Source organism: Zalophus californianus, chromosome 7, assembly GCF_009762305.2.
Source record: "Zalophus californianus isolate mZalCal1 chromosome 7, mZalCal1.pri.v2, whole genome shotgun sequence".
Classification (NCBI taxonomy): domain Eukaryota; kingdom Metazoa; phylum Chordata; class Mammalia; order Carnivora; family Otariidae; genus Zalophus; species Zalophus californianus.
The window spans coordinates 97,220,079-97,240,863 of NC_045601.1; the positions used below are offsets into that span (position 1 = coordinate 97,220,079).

At 35.8% G+C, this 20,785-nt stretch overlaps 1 protein-coding gene across 3 annotated transcripts in view; it reads right to left on the reverse strand.

Annotated features, from left to right (window-relative positions):
* Window positions 1–20,785, reverse strand: part of TINAG (tubulointerstitial nephritis antigen) — an 89,512-nt gene that overhangs the window by 44,608 nt on the left and 24,119 nt on the right. For all 3 annotated transcript variants that reach the window (XM_027602876.2, XM_027602875.2, XM_027602877.2), the window contains 5 exons: window positions 20,626–20,749; window positions 16,951–17,101; window positions 14,655–14,835; window positions 13,115–13,160; window positions 9,804–9,927 (listed from right to left, as the gene is read on the reverse strand). In XM_027602876.2, the coding sequence (XP_027458677.1) occupies window positions 9,804–9,927; window positions 13,115–13,160; window positions 14,655–14,835; window positions 16,951–17,101; window positions 20,626–20,749 (626 nt within the window). The remainder of the gene's footprint in view (window positions 1–9,803; window positions 9,928–13,114; window positions 13,161–14,654; window positions 14,836–16,950; window positions 17,102–20,625; window positions 20,750–20,785) is intronic.

The following is a 20,785-nucleotide window of genomic DNA, read 5'->3' on the forward strand; positions in this document are numbered from 1 at the left end:
ACATACACACACACAATGGGATATTACTCAGCTATAAAAAAAGAATGAAATCTTCTCATTTGTAATGACATGGATGGAGCTAGAAAGTATAATGCTAAGTGAAATAAGTCAGAGAAAGACAAATACTATATGATTTCACTCATCTGTGTAATTTAAAAAATAAGACAAATAAATAAAGAGGCCAACAAAAAAACCCAGATTCTTAAATATAGAGAATTGCTAGTTACCAGAGGGGAGGTGGGTGGGGGAATGGGTGAAATGTGTCAAGGGGATTAAGAATACACTTATCCTCATGAGCACTAACTAATGTATAGAACTGGTGAATCAGGGGGGAGGAGCAAGATGGCAGAGGAGTAGGAGACCTAAATTTCATCTGGTCCCAGGAATTCAACAAGATAGGGATCAAACCATTCTGAACACCTACGAACTCAACAGGAGATCAAAGAAAAGAATAGCAGCAACTCTCTGAACAGAAAAGCGACCACTTTCTGGAACGTAGGACGTGCGCAGAAGTGAATCCAAGGCGATATTCGGGATAGATGGCGGGGGAGGGGGCCTCTGTCCGCCACTTCTGGCAAGTGATAGAGCCGCGGAGCACAAAATTGGAACTTCTAGAAGTCGGCTCTGTGGAACCCTCGCTGGGACAGTGTGGTTTCAGGACCCTCGGGGTCACAGGAAGACCAGGGGTGCCTGAGTGTGGCAGAGCTCCCAGGTATCGGAGTGGGGAAGCCGGCTGCAGAGACGGAGCCAAGGCACGGGCTCTCAGCTCGGGGTTCCATAACCTGTGATCCACAGCACAGTCGGGCCACTGCTCCTTCAACAGGGACCCAACAAGCGGCAGATCCAGGGAGACTCCCCTTCGTCCCCTGGAGGAGTGGCGCGGAAGTGCACCACAGGGATCTGCTGGGTTTGGAGACTCCAGATGGTGTCCTGTGCCAGAGATAGAAATGCTCAGTCACAGGCCGGGTTAGCACGGAGTGCGGCCAGAGACAGGAGTGACTGATTGCTTTTCTCTGGGGTTGCACTTAGGAGTGGGGCCCGAGTTCTTGGCTCCTCTGGGGTAGAGATTGGGAAGCCGCCATTTTCACTCTCATCCTCAAAATCTGTACCGAAAGCTAGCAGGGAACAATAGCTCCAGAGAGCAAACCCGAGCAGATTACTTAGCCCGACCAGGCAAGGGCGGGGCAATTCTGCCTCCAGCAAAGACATTTGGGAACCATGGAAAAGGCCCCTACCCCAGAAGATCAGCAACAACAGCCAGCCAAGACCAAGTTTACCGATCAATGAGAACGACAGAACTCCAGCGCTAGGGGAATACTGCACATAGAATTCATGGTTTTTTTCTCATGATTCTTTAGGCTTTCAGATAATTTTTTTTAACTTTCTTTTTCTATTTTTTTTTGAATTTTTCTTTTTCCCTTTTTCAACCAACATCTTATCAATCACTTTTTTAAAAAATCTTTTTTATTTTTTTCATTTTTAGAGTCATATTCTGTCCCTTCAGAGTAGTTAACCTTATTTTTGGTATATATATATATATATATATATATATATATATATATATATATATATATAAAGTTGTTCTCTCTTTAAAATTTTGGGGTACAGTTTCTTTTAACAGACCAAAATATACGCTAATTCTCTAGGGTATGGCTTTGTTCTAGTCTCCTGCCTGATCACACTCTCTTCCTTTTTTTTTTAAATCTTCTTCTTTCTTTTTTCAACCAACTTCTTATCTTATAAATTCTTTTTAAAATTTTCATCTTTACAGTCATATTCCATCGCTTCATTGTACTAACCCTTATTTTTGTACATATATAAGTTTTTCTTTCTTTAAAATTTTGGGAGGCAGTTTCTTCTAAGAGACCAACATACGCCCAAAATCTAGTATGTGGCACTGATCTATGCACCAGCCTGATCGTATTTGATCATATTCTGTCTTTTTTGTTTGTTTGTTTTTATCTTTTTCTTCTTCTTTTTCTTTTTTCTTTCTTTCCCTTTCTTTTCCCCCAGTTTCAGGTCTCTTCTGATTTGTTTACAGTATATTTTTCTGAGGACATTGTTACCCTGTTAGCATTTTGTTCTCTAATTCATCTATTCTTCTCTGGACAAAATGACAAGATGGAAAAAATCACCTCAAAAAAAAGAACAAGAGGCTGTACCAACTGCCAGGAACCTAATCAATACGGACATTAGTAAGATGTCAGAACTAGTGTTCAGAATGATGATTTTAAAGATACGAGCTGGGCTTGAAAAAAGCATGGAAGATATTAGAGAAACCCTTTCTGGAGAAATAAAAGAACTAAAATCTAACCAAGTCGAAATCAAAAAGGATATTAAGGAGGTCCAATAAAAAATGGAGTCTCTAACTGCTAGAATAAATGAGGCAGAAGAGAGAATTAGTGATATAGAAGACCAAATGATGGAAAATAAAGAACCTGAGAAAAAGCGAGATAAAAAACTACTGGGTCATGAGAGCAGAATTCGAGAGATAAGTCATACCATAAGATGAAACAATATGAGAATAATTGGGATCCCAGAAGAAAAAGAAAGAGAGAGAGGGGCAGAAGGTATATTGGAGCAAATGATACCAGAGAACTTCCTTAATTTGGGGAAGGAAACAGGCATCAAAATCCAGGAGGCACAGAGAACTCCCCTCAAAATCAATAAAAAGAGGTCAACATCCCGACATCTAATAGTAAAACTTACGAGTCTCACAGACAAAGGGAAAATCCTGAAAGCAGCTCAGGAGAAGAGATATGTAACCTACAATGGTAGAAACATTAGATTGGCAGCAGACCTATCTACAGAGAACTGGTAGGCCAGAAAGGACTGGCGTGATATTTTCAGAGCACTAAATGAAAAAAATATTCAGCCAAGAATACTATATCCAACCAGGCTGTCATTGAAAATAGAAGGAGAGATAAAAAGCTTCCAGGACAAACAAAAACTAAAGGAACTGGCAAACATGAAACCAGCCCTACAAGAAATATTGAAAGGGGTCCTCTAAGCAAAGAGAGCACCTAAAAGCAACATAGACCAGAAAGGAACACAGACAATATACAGTCATAGCCACCTTACAGGCAATACAATGGCACTAAATTCATATCTTTCAATAGTTACCCTGAAAGTAAATGGGCTAAATGTCCCAATCACAAGACACAAGGTATCAGATTGGATAAAAAAACAAGACCTGTCGATATGCTTTCTGCAAGAGACTCATTTTAGACCCAAAGACACCACCAAATTGAAAAGGAGGGGGTGGAAAACCATCTACCATGCTAATGGACACCAAAAGAAAGCTGGGGTGGCAATCCTTATATCAGGCAAATTAGATTTTAAACCAAAGACTATAATAAGAGACAAGGAAGGACACTATATCCTACTTAAAGAGTCTATCCAACAACATGATCTAACAATTGTAAATATCTATGCCCCTAACATGGGAGCAGCCAATTATATAAGGCAATTAATAACAAAAGCAAAGAAACATGTCAAAAACAATACAATAATAGTAGGGGACTTTAACAACCTGCTCACTGAAATGGACAGATCATCTAAGCAAAAGATCGACAAGGAAATAAAGACTTTAAATGACACACTGGACCAAATGGACTTCACAAATATATTCAGAACATTCCATCCCAAAGCAACGGAATACACATTCTTCTCTAGTGCCCATGGAACATTCTTCAGAATAGATCACATCCTGGGTCACAAATCAGGTCTCAACTGGTACCAAAAGATTGGGACCATTCCCTGCATATTTTCAGACCACAGTGCTTTGAAACTAGAACTCAGACACAAGAGGAAAGTCGGAAAGAACTCAAATACATGGAGGCTAAAGAGCATCCTACTAAATAATGAATGGGTCAACTGGGAAATTAAAGAAGAATTAAAAAAATTCATGGAAACCAATGAAAATGAAAACACAACTGTTCAAAGTCTTTGGGATACAGCAAAGGCAGTCCTAAGAGGAAAGCATATAGCAATACAAGCCTTTCTCAAGAAACAAGAAAGGTCTCAAATACACAACCTAACCCTACACCTAAAGGAGCTGGAGAAAGAACAGCAAATAAAGCCTAAACCCAGCAGGAGAAGAGAAATAATAAAGATCAGAGCAGAAATCAATGAAATAGAAACCAAAAGAACAGTAGAACAGATCAACGAAACTAGTAGCTGGTTCTTTGAAAGAATTAAAAAGATTGATAAACCCCTGGCCAGACTTATCAAAGAGAAAAGAGAAAGGACCCAAATAAATAAAATCATGAATGAAAGAGGAGAGAGCACAACCAACACCAAAGAAATACAAACAATTATAAGAACATATTATGAGCAACTCTATGCCAGCAAATTAGATAACCTGGAAGAAATGGATGCATTCCTCGAGATGTATCAACTACCAAAACTGAACCAGGAAGAAATAGAAAACGTGAACAGACCTATAATCACTAAGGAAATTGAAGCAGTCATCAAAAATCTCCCAACAAACAAGAGCCCAGAGCCAGATGGCTTGCCAGGGGAATTCTACCAGACACTTAAAGAAGAATTAATACCTATTCTTCTGAAACTGTTCCAAAAAATAGAAATGGAAGGAAAACTTCCAAACTCGTTTTATGAGGCCACCATTACCTTGATCCCAAAACCAGACAAAGACCCCATCAAAAAGGAGAATTACAGACCAACATCCTTGATGAACATGGATGCAAAAATTCTCACCAAAATACTAGCCAATAGGATCCAACAGTACATTAAAAGGATTATTCACCACGACCAAGTGGGATTTATCCTGGGCTGCAAGGTTGGTTCAACATCCGCAAATCAATCAGTGTGATACAATACATTAACAAAAGAAAGAACAAGAACCATATGATCCTCTCAACAGATGCAGAAAAGGCATTTGACAAAGTACAGCATCCTTTCTTGATCAAAACTCTTCAGAGTATAGGGATATACCTCAATATCATAAGAGCCATCTATGAAAAACCCACAGCGAATATCATTCTCAATGGGGAAAAACTGAGAGCTTTCCCCCTAAGGTCAGGAACACAGCAGGGATGTCCACTATCACCACTGCTATTCAACATAGTATTAGAAATCCTAGCCACAGCAATCAGACAATAAAAAGAAATAAAAGGCATCCGAATCAGCAAAGAAGTCAAACTCTCACTCTTTGCAGATGATATGATACTTTACGTGGAAAACCCAAAAGACACCACCCCAAAACTGCTAGAACTCATACAGTAAAGTGGCAGGATATAAAATCAATGCACAGAAATCGGTGGCATTCCTATACACCAACAACAAGACAGAAGAAAGAGAAATTAAGGAGTCGATCCCATTTGCAATTGCACCCAAAACCATAAGATACCTAGGAATAAATCTAACCAAAGAGGCAAAGGATCTGTACTCAGAGAACTATAAAATACTCATGAAAGAAATTGAGGAAGACACAAAGAGACAGAAAAACGTTCCATGCTCATGGATTGGAAGAACAAATATTGTGAAGATGTCAATGCTACCTAGAGCAATCTACACATTCAATGCAATCCCTATCAAAATACTATCCACTTTTTTCAAAGAAATGAAACAAATAATCCTAAAATTTGTATGGAACCAGAAAAGACCCCGAATAGCCAGAGGAATGTTGAAAAAGAAAAGCAAAGCTGGCAGCATCACAATTCCGGACTTCTAGCTGTCATCATCAAGACAGTATGGTACTGACACAAAAACAGACACATAGATCAATGGAACAGAATAGAGAGCCCAGAAATGGACCCTCAGCTCTACGGTCAACTCATCTTCGACAAAGCAGGAAAGAATGTCCAATGGAAAAAAGACAGTCTCTTCAACAAATGGTGTTGGGAAAATTGGACAGCCACATGCAGAAGAATGAAACTGGACCATTTCCTTACACCACATACAAAAATAGACTCCAAATGGTTGAATGACCTAAATGTGAGACAGGAGTCCATCAAAATCCTAAAGGAGAACACAGGCAGCAACCTCTTCAACCTCAGCCGCAGCAACTTCTTCCTAGAAACATTGCCAAAGGCAAGGGAAGCAAGGGCAAAAATGAACTATTGGGACCTCATCAAGATAAAAAGCTTTTGCACAGCAAAAGAAACAGTCCACAAAACCAAAAGAAAACCGACAGAATGGGAGAAGATATTTGCAAATGACATATGAGATAAAGGGCTAGTATCTAAAATCTATACAGAACTTATTAAACTCAACACCCAAAGAACAAATGATCCAATCAAGAAATGGGCAGAAGACATGAACATTTTTCCAAAGAAGACATCCAAATGGCCAAGAGACACATGAAAAAGTGCTCAACATCGCTCGGCATCAGGGAAATCCAAATCAAAACCTCAATGAGATACCACTTCACACCAGTCAGAATGGCTCAAATTAACAAGTCAGGAAACGACAGATGTTCGCAGGGATGTGGAGAAGGGGGAACCCTCCTACCCTGTTGGTGGGAATGCAAGCTGGTCCAGCCACTCTGGAGGACAGTATGGAGTTTCCTCAAAAAGTTGAAAATAGAGGTACCCTACAATCCAGCAATTGCACTACTGGGTATTTACCCCAAAGATACAAATGCAGTGATCCAAAGGGGTACGTGCACCCCGATGTTTATAGCAGCAATGTCCACAATAGCCAAACTATGGAAAGAGCCAAGATGTCCATCAACAGATGAATGGATAAAGAAGATGTGATATATATATATATGATGGAAAATTATGCAGCCATCAAAAGGAATGAAATCTTTTCATTTGCAACGACGTGGATGGAACTGGAAGGTATTATGCTGAGCGAAATAAGTCAATCAGAGAAAGACATGTATCATATGACCTCACTGATATGAGGAATTCTTAATCTCAGGAAACAAACTGAGGGTTGCTAGAGTGGTGGGGGGTGGGAGGGATGGGGTGGCTGGGTGATAGACATTGGGAAGGGTATGTGCTATGGTGAGCGCTGTGAACTGTGTAAGACTGTTGAATCACATACCTGTACCTCTGAAGGAAATAATACATAATATGTTAAAAAAAAAGAAGAAGAAGAAGAAGATAGCAGGAAGGGAAGAATGTAGGGGTGGAAATCGGAGGGGGAGATGAACCATGAAAGACTACAGACTCTGAGAAACAAAATGAGAGTTCTAGAGGAGAGGGTGGTGGGGGGATGGGTTAGCCTGGTGATGGGTATTAAAGATGGCATGTACTGCATGGAGCACTGGGTGTTATATACAAACAATGAATCATGGAACACTACATCAAAAACTAATGATGAAATATATGGTGATTAACATAACATAAAAAAAGAACTAGTGAATCACTATATTGTACACCTGAAACTAATATAACACTGTATGCTAAGAATACTGGAATTTAAAAATAAATAAATAAACACAATACTTAAAAAAAAAAGGCCAATTAGAATTTAACCAAAGTTGAGATTTTGCTAAGCAAGTATGATGAATGAAGCAGGGCCAGAGTCCAGGTTGTGATTGAGCATAATGATTTGTCATGGCATTTTAATTAAATAAGGAAGGAAATGTAGCATCAAGAAGGATAGTTAAATAGTGATCAGACTGAATGCCACAATTCACCAATAGAATGTACGGTGCTGAGGATCTTTTGAGGTTAGAGTAGAGAAAGTGGACTAGAAAGAGAGGACATGATAGAGAGTAAAATGCATAGATTTAAGATCAAATTTTGAAAAAGAAGGCAGGGAAAGACCATGAAGAATGTACAGCTCAAAAAAAAACTAGAGAAGTCAAACATACACTCAAAGAAATTACAGACATGAACTCTCTAACCCATAGCTCAAATAGCATGAAGGCAGTCAAAAGAAAAAGAAAAAAAATTAAAAATACATTTCAGAGGCAAGAGCCATTTGGAGAATGAACACCAAATATAATAAATGTTCAAGGATAGATGGGAAAATGTAGAAAGAAATCATACACAACAAAACACAAAGAAATTTATAAAATAAATGTTATTAAAAAGATAATAGGAGATATAGATCCAACATATGTATAATATGTACTTTAATAAGTGAATATATTTAATTCAAGGATGAAAGAAACAAGGTTAGTATGAGTGTTCTAATAGAAAAAGTCATGCCACTTCTAAGGAGACAAAAACACCCGGATAGTCAGAGATTTTTCTGTGGGAAAACTCAATGCCAGAAACCCTTGAGCAACATCTGCAAAGTTCTGAAGTTACTGTAGTCCCAGAATTTTATACCGAATATTATTCTTAAATCAAAGGAAAACAAACTTTCTCAAACATGTAAGAAATTAAGGACCGCAGGCATTAAGAGTCCTTCTTGATAAAAAATAAATTTTAAAAAATCATAAATTGAAAAAAAGAATTGCTGGAAGATAATTCAAAATTATTCAACAAAATAACCGATAAAAATTAAACTCAAGGACAGAAAAGCCATGATAAAAAATATTTGCTTATCATTGACTTTATTAATACACAATAAAGTTTAAACAACTATTAGTATTATAGTTTCAGAGCAGAATGTAAATTCTATAATCGTGTAATATATTAAAATCATAATATTACTAATAAATATAAGATGTATGAGAGGAGGAGAGGTGGGGAGAAGTATAAGAATGATAAATTTCTTCATTTTGTTAAGAAATCAGTAGATATAGGGGCACCTGGGTGGCTCAGTCAATTGGGTGTCTGCCTTCGGCTCAGGTCATGATCTCAGGTCCTGGGTTAAGGCCTCATGCTGGACCCCCTGCTCAATGGGGAGTCTGCTTCTCCCTTTCCTTCTTTCCCTTAGCCCTTCCCCCGCTTATGCTCTCTCTCTCTTGTCAATTAAATAAAATCTTTAAAAAAATAAAAATAAAAAAAATAGAATAAAGATGGATGATTAAAGAGACATCACAGAAGATAACTTGTCTACATACCTTAGAACTGTTTCAAAGATCAGTAAGAAGAAGGCAGCAATTTGGTTGGAGTTGAGGTTGCTTTTGTGCAGGTTCAATCAAATTTAGACAGGAAGGACATGTTCAATAGGAACAAAGTCATTTACCATGATGGCAAAGTAAGAAAAGTGAGGGTTTGGATGGAAATGAAAGAAAAAGACCCAGAAACCTTTCCTGTAGCATTTAGTTTGAATTGGACTGAGATATTAGGAAAAAGAGCTTAAAGACAGAGCAAAGTCAAAATGAGCTTGAGAAGGCACTGGGGAAAGTGGTCTCAGATGACCACAGTCTCTTTTTGAGTATAGTCTGTGAAACTACTTACTCTTGAAATGCAACCCAATTTTGAAGCTATTTCTTGCCCTGGTAGCGATGAATGTATTTTACTCACAATTTGATAAGTGTAATTTCTAAAATGCTTACAGAAATACAAAAAATAATCTTGTACTGAAATAAAAGTGAACCTATTTTTTCTTCCTGCTAATCACTACCACTCGTAATTCCATCTAAAACCTTCTCCCCAAATCCTAATATACTTTGGATTTGTACCCTTCCCCTGCTTATGCCATATGTAGAATTTATTCCAATAATATATTTTCCTTGTCCTTAAAACAGATTTTTAGAACACACTTACAACTGAGAGACAGGAAATGATCATCTTTTCCAGAATATTGAGTTACCCTTTAACCAGACTTTAAAATAATGACTAAAGAGTGCCACAGTTTGGATACTTTTTAATTTGTATGGAACTCTCTCATACCAACAAAAATTCTGGTACCTGTGTGCACTTTATACACATATGTTTGGTTTCATTTTCCAAAAGCATTAAATGAAGATTTTTAAGAAATTGCCTTACCCACTGAGTTTGATAGCGTGTGTCTGGAGCTTTCGATATTTGCTTGACTCTTCATTTGTTCTGGTAACATGTCTATATATCCCTGTCTTATAATGGAAGAAATCCTCATGGACTTGCATTATGGCTAAAATAAAACCCAACAGAATGAAACAGTCTGAAACAAATCTCTTTAAAAATCTCTAGAAATTCTCACAGAACAATCAATGGTTAAATTGCTAGGAGGAGAATCTAAGAAGGGACTTTGCAATTTAGCCTAATTCTCTTTCCTACTTGATTTAATTGCTGCAATTTTTGTTGTTGTTGTTCTCTTATAAAAACAGCTTTTAGCTATTTAGAATATTACTTAATTACACATTATATCTTTAAAACACCATCTATTCTTAATTGACAGAGACACTATTACCAGGAATTGAAACCCTTGCAGAGAAGCCCCACTGCATTGGCTAGTGATTGCTGTTTCTCCATTAACCTTGAACTTTACCACAAGCCTCTTAAAACTCCAATTAAGCTAGCACTGAAGGGTGAACCTAGCAAACAGGGCTTAAAGTAATTGTCCTTAATCCCTGGAAGTAAATACAAGCCTTTCCTTGGTGAGTTTGAATAAAAAGTAAACCTTTCGCAAAAGAATACCTTGACAAGATTTCAACCTCCCAGCTCTGGAGAGCTAAGCCACTGCTGTATTCTTTAGAAAGTAAGAGCTTTTATTTGATAAAGCTCTCCTTCATTCCCTCACCTAGATTACTTCCTTTCTGTATCGTGTGCTGCTTTGTTGAAGGGCTTGGACAATTCAGGGTGAAGACTTTAAACTTCTAGAAGACATGAATTAAAAATATTTTTAGTTGGGACTAGATAAGTATACCTTGGTAAGTGCACAATGCTTGTCTATAATTGGTTTGACATGTTTTTTAAATAAAATAAAAACTAGGGTCACAAGCATTTGATAGATCCTAAAATGAGGCTTCTATTCCAAAGTCATATATAACTTTTTAATGTTCCACCTTTTATTTCCTTTTTTAATGTTTCATGCCTTTTCTGATGCTCTTTAAATATTCTCAAAAGAGGTTAAGTCTTCTTTATCTACTTTAAAATACATCTCCCCAAAAATAAATAAATAAAATAAAATACATTCCCATAGGATTTTAAGAATTTATATAACTGTACTTTACGCAGACCTTGTTTTGTTTTCTTTTCAGCACCTAAACTTATTTCTAATTCTACAGATTTTAGAAGAATGCACACCATGTTATTTATCCAGCATCCCATTGCCTTTTACATTATTTTGTACTGAGAGAGGAGAAAATGCCGTATGTTAGCCCAGGCAACACTGTGCAGACAAACAAGTTGCATCTACAGCAAGATGAGTCAACCAGCACTCGTATAAATGTGAAGATACTGCTAGTGGTTTTTCTCCTCTATAGAACCATTTACCCCTTAAGCTCTTTTCAACTCTCCCTAAGCATCAGGAATAAAATATACACTTCATTGCTGAGAAACGTTACCAACTGAAGAAGCATGGGAGAGAGACCATAACAATTAACTTGACGGTGGCTCCTTGCTTCAGTTTCTGACACCAAAACAGACTTGATGAACCCATAAAGATTAACTACATAAGTTACTGTAGTGCAATTTTACTTTTGGAAAGCTTCAGCAAACATATTACACAGCATTATAACAAGGCTATGGGCAAGATGGAGCCCACCTTGATTGCAGTTCTATCTCCTGCTCCTGGCTCAGGCTGGCAGAAGGTACGTTCTTGACACATGTGTTGAATAATTTGGATTTCAACTTTACTATTTTAAAATGTTTATCTTTGATTCTTACTGTGATTCTTACTTTTTATTATTTTTGATTTATTATGTGAAATTCATGAACATTTAAGTACTTGACCATAAAATAAACCTCCCGGGCTCTCAATTTTAAAGAATTATATCCAAATTTCTTCTGACTCAAAGAAAGAGAGAAACTTGAAACAGTACTACAATGACTTGAAGATTCAGAGAGCTTAAATAACTTGCCCAAAGTCATTTAAGTAGCAAATGCCAAAGGTGGAATTTTGAATTCAGCCTTGACTTACAACACCTTTGCTCCTTTAAAATTGTCACACAAACTTAACTTATTGAAGCATGAATGTAAATTACATGACTCCCCCAGTCTTATAACAGCCAATGAAAATTACATAATTACAAGGAAAAAATTCTCTTCATTTGTTTGTGTTTTGTTTAAGGTCCCAGGATTTTTAGAATTCAATTCAGGACATGTTTAGTGTAAGCTCTAGCTTCTCGATAAATGTTAAGTGGTGATAATGATCAATAAAAATATTCCAACACAACTTGAAAATCCATGGTTTCTGCTAGAGGTTGAACCAGAACTAATTAGGTCAGCGCTCAGAAAAGCAAAAGTAGATGCTGGCCAATAATTCCTTAGGTATATATCAAATGTGTTACATTTAATTTTGGCTAATTTAAGTTGATTTGGTTCATTCCACTGCACTGATAATACATTTTGGGCCTTCACATGTTCACAACCTGAATTTCCATTTTAGGCCTCGCTGGGTCTGTTCTTCCATGCTCTTCAAGGCAATGTTTAGTACAGGAGATATACTCTATGAACTTATCTTCTTCATCCATTGCAGTGGTACAAAATAAAATTCAATAGGGAAGCAGAGGAACTACATATCAGAGATGATATATTAAAAATGAAAGTCAATGTAAAGTCGGTATATTATTTTCTTATTTACTGCTAATTTACTATCCATAACACAAATACAAAATTGATCAAAATAAAAGGCATTTTATAAAACACAAGAATCACACTGACTTATTTAATTTATTTTGAGTTTATGGAAAAAGGAAAATATTTAGATTTTTTTCCACTACTAAAGCTTGATTTGTTTTCAATCCATTACCTAATCCCTTTAAAATGACGGTGAGGAAATTTCTAATACTATGTGTGGTCCTTAAGTATAGACTGAATAATTAAATGAGCTCCACTACTTAGCATTCCATGTTTGACTGTCGGCTTGGCCCATGATCACTTTTGGAAAGACTTAGCAGACTTTCATCAAATGTGTTATTAATATTTAGGAATTCAATTTATGAATGTGTCTATCTTCTTAAAATAAAATGGCAGATAATGAAGGTATTAGGTAAACATATATCCTATAATTGCACTGATCTTAGAAACTGCTGAACCTTTATGAACACTCTAAAAGTAAAAATTTTCTTTTATTAAGTTCCTTTTGCATGAATTAAAAGGTAATACTGTTTATTAAAGAAATAAATAAGACACAACCATATTTCACTCAAGCTTACCTTGTACTGGTCCATTTTGCATGATTTCTTTCATGATCTCAGTTTCCTAGAAGGAAAAGTTATCAATGAACATTGTTATCAGACCTATTTTCTATTGGTATCTATATCAGATCTGTTACCTACCTATACGTATTATCAGACCAAACCTATTGTTTGGTGTATAATGTTAGGTGCTGTATCATCAGTTTAAGAATTATACAATCCAATGTGCCTTGACCACTTATAATTTACTCTTAATCGTGCCTTGAAATACTCATGTGAAACACCACATTGATCAAGTTGCTAAAGACAAGATGAACCCATTTGTTTCATTGACTTTTACCACCGGTAATAATTTTGGAATGAAGAGGAAATAAAATAATAACTTTTTCTGGTCACAAATAAAAAATAATTAACTATGTTTTATCAGTGGAGACTTGTGTCATCTCCATTCTTTTGATTACCAGAACCCCAGATGATTGTTTAGTGAGGTTCCTCGGGGTGGCTATAGTATATAAATATTTCTATGTTGTCACCCACTGTGTGATCAGCCCTTAGTTAAAAGGCAAGCCATTCATTTTTTCATTTGTTCATATACGTGCATTGATCACAGAGTATACCAAAAACTAGAACAGAAACAAATATTGACCCTGTACCTGTCCTCAAGGAATTCACATTTTGGTAGAGTAGACATACAGTAGCACAACTAATTGCATTATGATGTAATAAGTTCTATTACAGAGATAAGCACAAAGTTCCCAGGGATGCAAATGAAAAAGAAAAGTAATCCCATGTAGGAGTCAAGAAAAGGTCACAGAGAAGATGAAGTTTTGACGTGGGCCTTCACCCATGTGTTGGATTCTACCAGATGGAAATAGGTGGGATAACCACATGGGTCAGAGGAATCATCACCTGGCTAAGTAGAGAAGCATGAGAGATCATGATATATCTAGGGAGCAGACCAGTAGTCCTGTTTGTCAGGAGCATTTGCAGCAGGTGGAGGGGCATATGCAGGCAGGACAAAAGTCTGTAAAGGCAGTAGATCAGAGCCAAATCACAGAAGACCTATATGCCATGGTAAGAATACTAAACTGAATTCTGGAGGTAACTGAAAGCCACTCAAGGTTCAGATATTCACTGAAAGTGAGGTCTGGGTAACACTGATATGATGGAATAAAATTTGTCCAGGCTTTCAACATGAAAAACTAGACTCTAAGGGAGTCATTTTCCCGTTATGGCTATGTCTACTTCAATTATTTTGTGGACTAAGGCAAAGGATTGACACAATGAGCTACCACCACCAAAAAGTCAGTGAAAAAAGGTCTGATTTAGCTTTTATTTGTCGAGTATGCAAATATATATCATATAATCATTCATGCTGCTAATATTACAAAGCTCGGAAATCTGAGAGTCTTTAATGGACACTTTAAGAATATAAAAAATTATATCTGAAAACTAGCATTGTTTTAGAATATAATAGCTTTTAAATCGTTTAAATAACAGTAGAACTCTATCTTTCTGAGAAAGTTAACCATTGTTAATTCTTTCCATTTAGACTTACGTTGGAGGAGACTCTGTATGGAGGAGAACATTGGTAGATCCTGTTCGATTTCTCGATGTTGTTGGGACATGGCTTTGTGGCATGCCGTTTTCCCCGCCCATCAGATCTACTTGCCATGGCGCAGCCATAATTGGTAGCATTTTGGTCCTTGAAAAGTGGGTAGCATGCATGGGATACCAGTCTATGAGGAATAAGTAAGGAAATAATATTTAGGAAAATGCCATAATATCCTATGTGCAATTTTACTGAAAATTTATAAATTTTCCTGACTGCTTACATGTGTAACTTTCAAAATGTGAATTAATTCCAACATACCAGTTCAAAACATTATACTCTTCCCTGCCCCTTCATTTTTATTATAATTTTAAAAGTCTCATTTCAATCCATTTTAATAAATAATTTATTGACAGCACAGAATTTCCTAAAGATGAAAAGTGATTGTCAATAAAATCTGTGGTAATATTAATAGGGGAAGTACTTCATCCTGCATCTATAATTATAATGTAGAAAAGCCAAGTTTAATGTGAAAAAGGAAACAATTTTATTATGTTGAGATGGGTATTTTGATCAATTATGTAAGTTTTATAATTAAGGCTGTTTTGTTCTTGGTTTTACTTTTACATTTTATTGAGTTAATAAATATCTCCTCATAAGATTTCAATTATTATGTTTCTATGGTTCATGATATTTTGGGAGAAATACTATACAATAAGATAGTGTTAAATGTTAATAGAGTAGAAAGTTATCAGACACAAAACAATTTTGATTTCTGATTTTGAAACTGAACATAGAACAGTACAAATTATTTGGTACCAAAACTAATGTAATTTATTGAACATAGAAGAAGATTATAAGGAAAATAAAGCATAAAATTCACTTTATATATATTCAATTTGAACTGGCCATGGGAGTACCCAATAAGATTGCTTCAGAAATATTCAATAGTGTTAAACAGAGTAAGAGAATCTGAGCAAGGAGTGTGATGGAAGCAAAGCCACTAAAGACTATAAACACTTCAAAAAATTCTTGCATTAAACATACTGCTTTGGGATAATGAGTGCCATTGATTGAATTGTGTCACCCAAAATTCATGTGTTGAACCCCCCAACGCCGTATGTGACGGTGTTCGGAGGGGCGTTTGAGAGATAATTCGTTTTAAATGAGGTGATAAAGGTGCGGTCCTCACACTGGCATTAATGTTCTTATAAGAAGGGGAAGAGATACGAGAACTCTCTTTCTGCCACGTGAGGACACAACAGACAGCACATGAGAAGAGGGCTCTCATGAGGACTAAATCAGCTAATATCTTGATCTTTCACTTCTCAGCCTTCAGAACTGTGGGATATAAAGGCCTGTTGTTTAAGCTCCCCAGTCTATGGGATTATGTTATGGTAATCTAAGCAAATCAACACAGTAAGATTTAGTTGGGTCTCAATGTTAATTTATATTTCTAAGTTTCTAAAAGGTATTAATTTTTGTCATAGCACAAAACAGAAGCCAACCAAGCACTACTATACCAGGAAGGTATCAGCCCAAGTTGTTCATTTTAAGCACTATGTTATTAAGCAAAATGTATGAAATTTTTTTAAAGAAATTTGTTGCCATGCATCAATATCTGACATCCATGCTTTCATAGCACCTGACTGTTCTATAGCAAACCAAGAGGACTCAGTGGATGATAAAAGGATAGGGGAGCAGTACATATGTATACTACTAGTTATCAGCTGCAGTTTCCTTACCCAAATAACTTAGCTTTTAAGTAGACTAGCTCTTACAGTAGATATGAGGATGCAGTAGGTATCAGACTACATGAGAGTAAGGAAATACAGCCTGCCTTTTCCCATCAAATGGGGCAGTGACACTTAATGATGTTGATAAGTTGAGGCAACTATAAATTCTTTATTTTATTCATCTCATTCTTAATCTAATTTTTGCCTGGCATTATCCATCTACCTGAGTAACTGAAAGACTCAGCAAAGGTATCAGCAATATCAACTACTCTATTCCCATTGAGACTCAGTAGGGCCATTTAGCTCAGAGCAACAAGAAGACAATGCTTACTTGAGTCTTTCCATTAATTTAGTGAGGAATGTATACATTCTTCAAATAATTGCTTCCAATAGCATATAATCTTAGTAGATACCAAATATAGTGTATATTTAAATGTAAGGCACACATTTATCTAGATGTAGCATATATATATTTTCAGTAAAAATCTTGCAATTTATTTTTGTCCTTATTGACCCCAAACAGAACTTATAAGAATCCTAGAAACACATGTTGGGCAGCTATTTACCCACGTTTTCTCAGGAACCACCAAGCCCTATCGATGCTTCCACTATTGCATCCATGTTGGTTCTTGGCACAGCAGGAGATCAAATTTTGAGGGGATAGATTGGCTGTGTATCGACCTTTCGACTGAATTGCTATCCGGTCAGCTGCCACACCTGTTTCAAATAGAATACTCATTAATATTCAAGTGGCACATGACATTTTTAATAATTTACATAGCCCTTTTTTTTGAATCCTAGTCTTCAGAACTTAATGTAATTTAAAATTAAAAAGAATGTCATTAATATATCTCTGTATTCCAGCAAATTTAACTGGGTCATAATTTCAGTCATAATTTTTATCTAATTTTGGTATTGCTCAATTGTCTTATCAACTTCAAAGACTTTTCTAGTCCCTTGTTCCTTTCATGTTCTATACACTTATGAATTTTTCATTAAGAAATCTGTCAAGTGAAACTCCTCGAGGGCAAGAATCATATCTCATTTATATTTGTAACTACTCCTATACCTCACATATAGTCATGGATAAATATATAACTTTTGAAGTGAGTACAACTAAATGGAGGAAATCGGAAAAAACTTATCATAGAAATACCAAATGGAAATTCATCCATGTTAATCTGATATATTGGAATAAACTGAGTCCTTGGTCTTTAAACCAGTATTGAGGTTAACCACTCTGAAAACCATTCATAAGCTAATCTATACTAACATGAATCTTATAAAATATCTAAAAACAACATAGCACATATCTATCCTCATAATATTTTGAAAATCATGATCCTAATCTTATTACATAGACATGGAATTCACTTTGTTCATACCTGGTATAAATTTATAACAATATAAAATTCCCATGGTTGTTGTTAATCAGCTCATTCCTTTTCCCAGCACATACTTATTGGCTGCCTATGAGGTGACAGGCACTGTACTAAGCACTAGAAATTATAATAATGAACAAGAGTCACAATGCTACCATCACAGAATAATAAACTAGGGAAATTAATCCACCAGTAGCAGAAAACTATTTGTGTTATCTTTTTGATATGAATGATGAGATCATGGGAAAATTTTGGTACAAATTTTTGTTGTTGTTGGATGGCTGGAATAGTTTGTTCTTGGTATTTCAACTTAGCTACTTTTATTTAAAGGCAACAAAGTCGTAAACTTTCTTTTATTCATCCAATTTTCTCAGAAGAAGTTATAGCTTTTGCCCATCAAAATTGTCTGTATACTGGAACTTCTCAAGGTGCTAATTTAGAATTATTCTAAAATTCATTTTTAAATAATTCATCACATATATATTTCTGTATGTACAGGGTTTTTATGTAACTACAGCATATTTACAATTCTGTAGTGCAATTTTGGCACATTTTAAATGCTCAATATCTGTTCAGTCTATAACCTACTTCCTTCTCGATTCCCACCTCTTACTGTGTGGGGATATATTTCATAAGAGTAAATGACATTCTACTATGACCTCTGCTAGTCTCAAGAAATTAACTCCCTCTTTCATAGAAGAAAATAGAAAATTTTTGATGTTTTGACTTTCAGTACAATGGTTCAGAATCCAATGTAAATTTGGAAAATGTTAGTGTAACTATTCTCTAGTTCAAAAACCACTTGGGACAACAGCAGTCAAGGAATCAGTAACCTGGCTTCCAGGATCATTTCTGAGATAGGATAAGTCATTTTATCTACTTGTAACTCTTCTATAAAACTAAAGGCTTGAAAAATTTGACGTCTAAGATCCCTCCCAGGCCCATGAATCTGTAGATTTCAACTCAAGGATAAATATTTTAAATTCCAACGGGACACATGTTCTTCTCAGACATTTCTGAATCTCAGTGAGTGTTTAATCCAAATTCACTTGAAATACTTAAGAATGACTCAGCTCAGCGAATTGTTTCCCACCCTCCTTTTGAAAACTGTTATTGGCCTTTACCTCTGAGACACACTCTACCATTTCCCCTGCTTATTTATTCTATATCTACATTTGCCCCTGACATGCATCACTCACCCCCCATTTCAAACTCTTTCAACTCTTCAGCTTCTGACATCGTCCTTGAATTGTATTTGGCTGCATAACTATTGTTTTATATATGTATATTTTCAAATGTCTTCTTTACTCCATTTAATATCTTTTAGCTTCTTTGAAAAACATTTTTTTCTTATTTTAACTATTACTTTCGACATAATTATCTGGATCTTTAAAAGAACCTAGTTTATTCTTTTCTTTGCTTAACACACTCAGAAAAAAATGGCCTAAGCCTGAATATAAAACCATGTCATCTGAAACCTCAGTAGTGTTGAAAACCCTCTTTCTGGTGTTTTGGTGAATTAGGTAGGTGGACAAATCCAGACATGGCCCTGGGCTGAGGCCATCAGTGGGACTGTGTCCTGGGGATACCAAAGTACACCATCCAAATCAGGCTAGCAAGTTACTCTCACTATTTAACCAGCAACATCTTTCCTAAGACATCTTCAGAAATACTGGTCTAACTTCAATTTAAAGCAAAATTCTTATATATCACCTAAGAGGTGTAATACATTAACCACATAAACATAAAATGACAAATGATTTATCTGCTTAAATATCTCCCTACCCACGTGAAACAAGGCTCAAACAGGTCCCCCGTGTGGATTGCTAGTAAGTGAGGACAAATATCAGAAATCCAGAAAACATTTGTTTTAGAGGAGTAGGAAGTAGTGTAGGCTTAATAGATAAAGCGATTCCAGAGGTAAGCTTGGCCAAAGGTATCATTTCTAGACCAAACTAGCTGATACTATGAAGCAATGATATTTGGACAATTATATCAGTACTTTTCTGTCCAAAATAGTATCACCCTTCAGAGCTGGCTTCTCTGCGAATCTATGTCCCTATTTTACAATGCTTTCTGTGCTAAGACTTTAGAATTCTGAGCACTCTTGGAATTACCTTCAGAGCCTAGAACATAGTTGTGTGCAGATCTTTGATAGTAGCCAATCAACATCATGTTAGGTTATTTGCTGGCATATAATTTAATTTAGAGACCAAATCTTAAGATTAACCTGAGTATTGATTTATTGGACCTGTGAACTTATATGAAAGTAATTATAAAAGTAATATTCCTTACACTTTTGAAGTAACAGCAACACTAATTTGGAAGCTACTCATAACTTTGGAGTCAAAAGCTACAAATTTGCTTTCACCTAAAATGATAAAACCCATTTAATCCATTATTATTTTGTTCTGAAGTGTTTCTTTACATCAAAGTAGTTTAATAATAAGGTATATTTTTGAAAATTTATAAAGAGAAAAGAATATAAGAATCATGTAAGTATGTGTAAGTTCATATTAGTATTACAGATAATATTATGAGTAAAGACATACGTTATACTCTTCTTATCATCTGGCCTTAACTCTCAAAGGACAAACAAATTTTGGCAACTTTTCTTTGTTGCTCTTTTGATTTATTTGCCATTTAAAATTACACCCTAAAAATCAAGACCAATTTTCAGAGTGAAAATGGATTTTTATATAATGTTCAGGCTGCTTTCTCTGCTCTGAATACAATTTTATTTTAATCAGCCAAATGTTAATATTTAAATATTCTGAATTTCAAAATCTTTTAATTACTGTCCCAGAATCTTGACTTAAAGGGAGAATCATAAGGAAGTAACTAAAATGACTTTATTACTTGCAGTAGAAAATGCCCATGATGCAGCACAATTTTTTTGATCCAATGGGCCATGAGTCCATCCAGGCCATTTATAAGAAGCAACAAAAAACTCTGGAAGATCAGTTGTTTCAGGTAAAGAAGCCTAAGGAAGAAAGGCAGACGTCAGATTTCTTCAAAG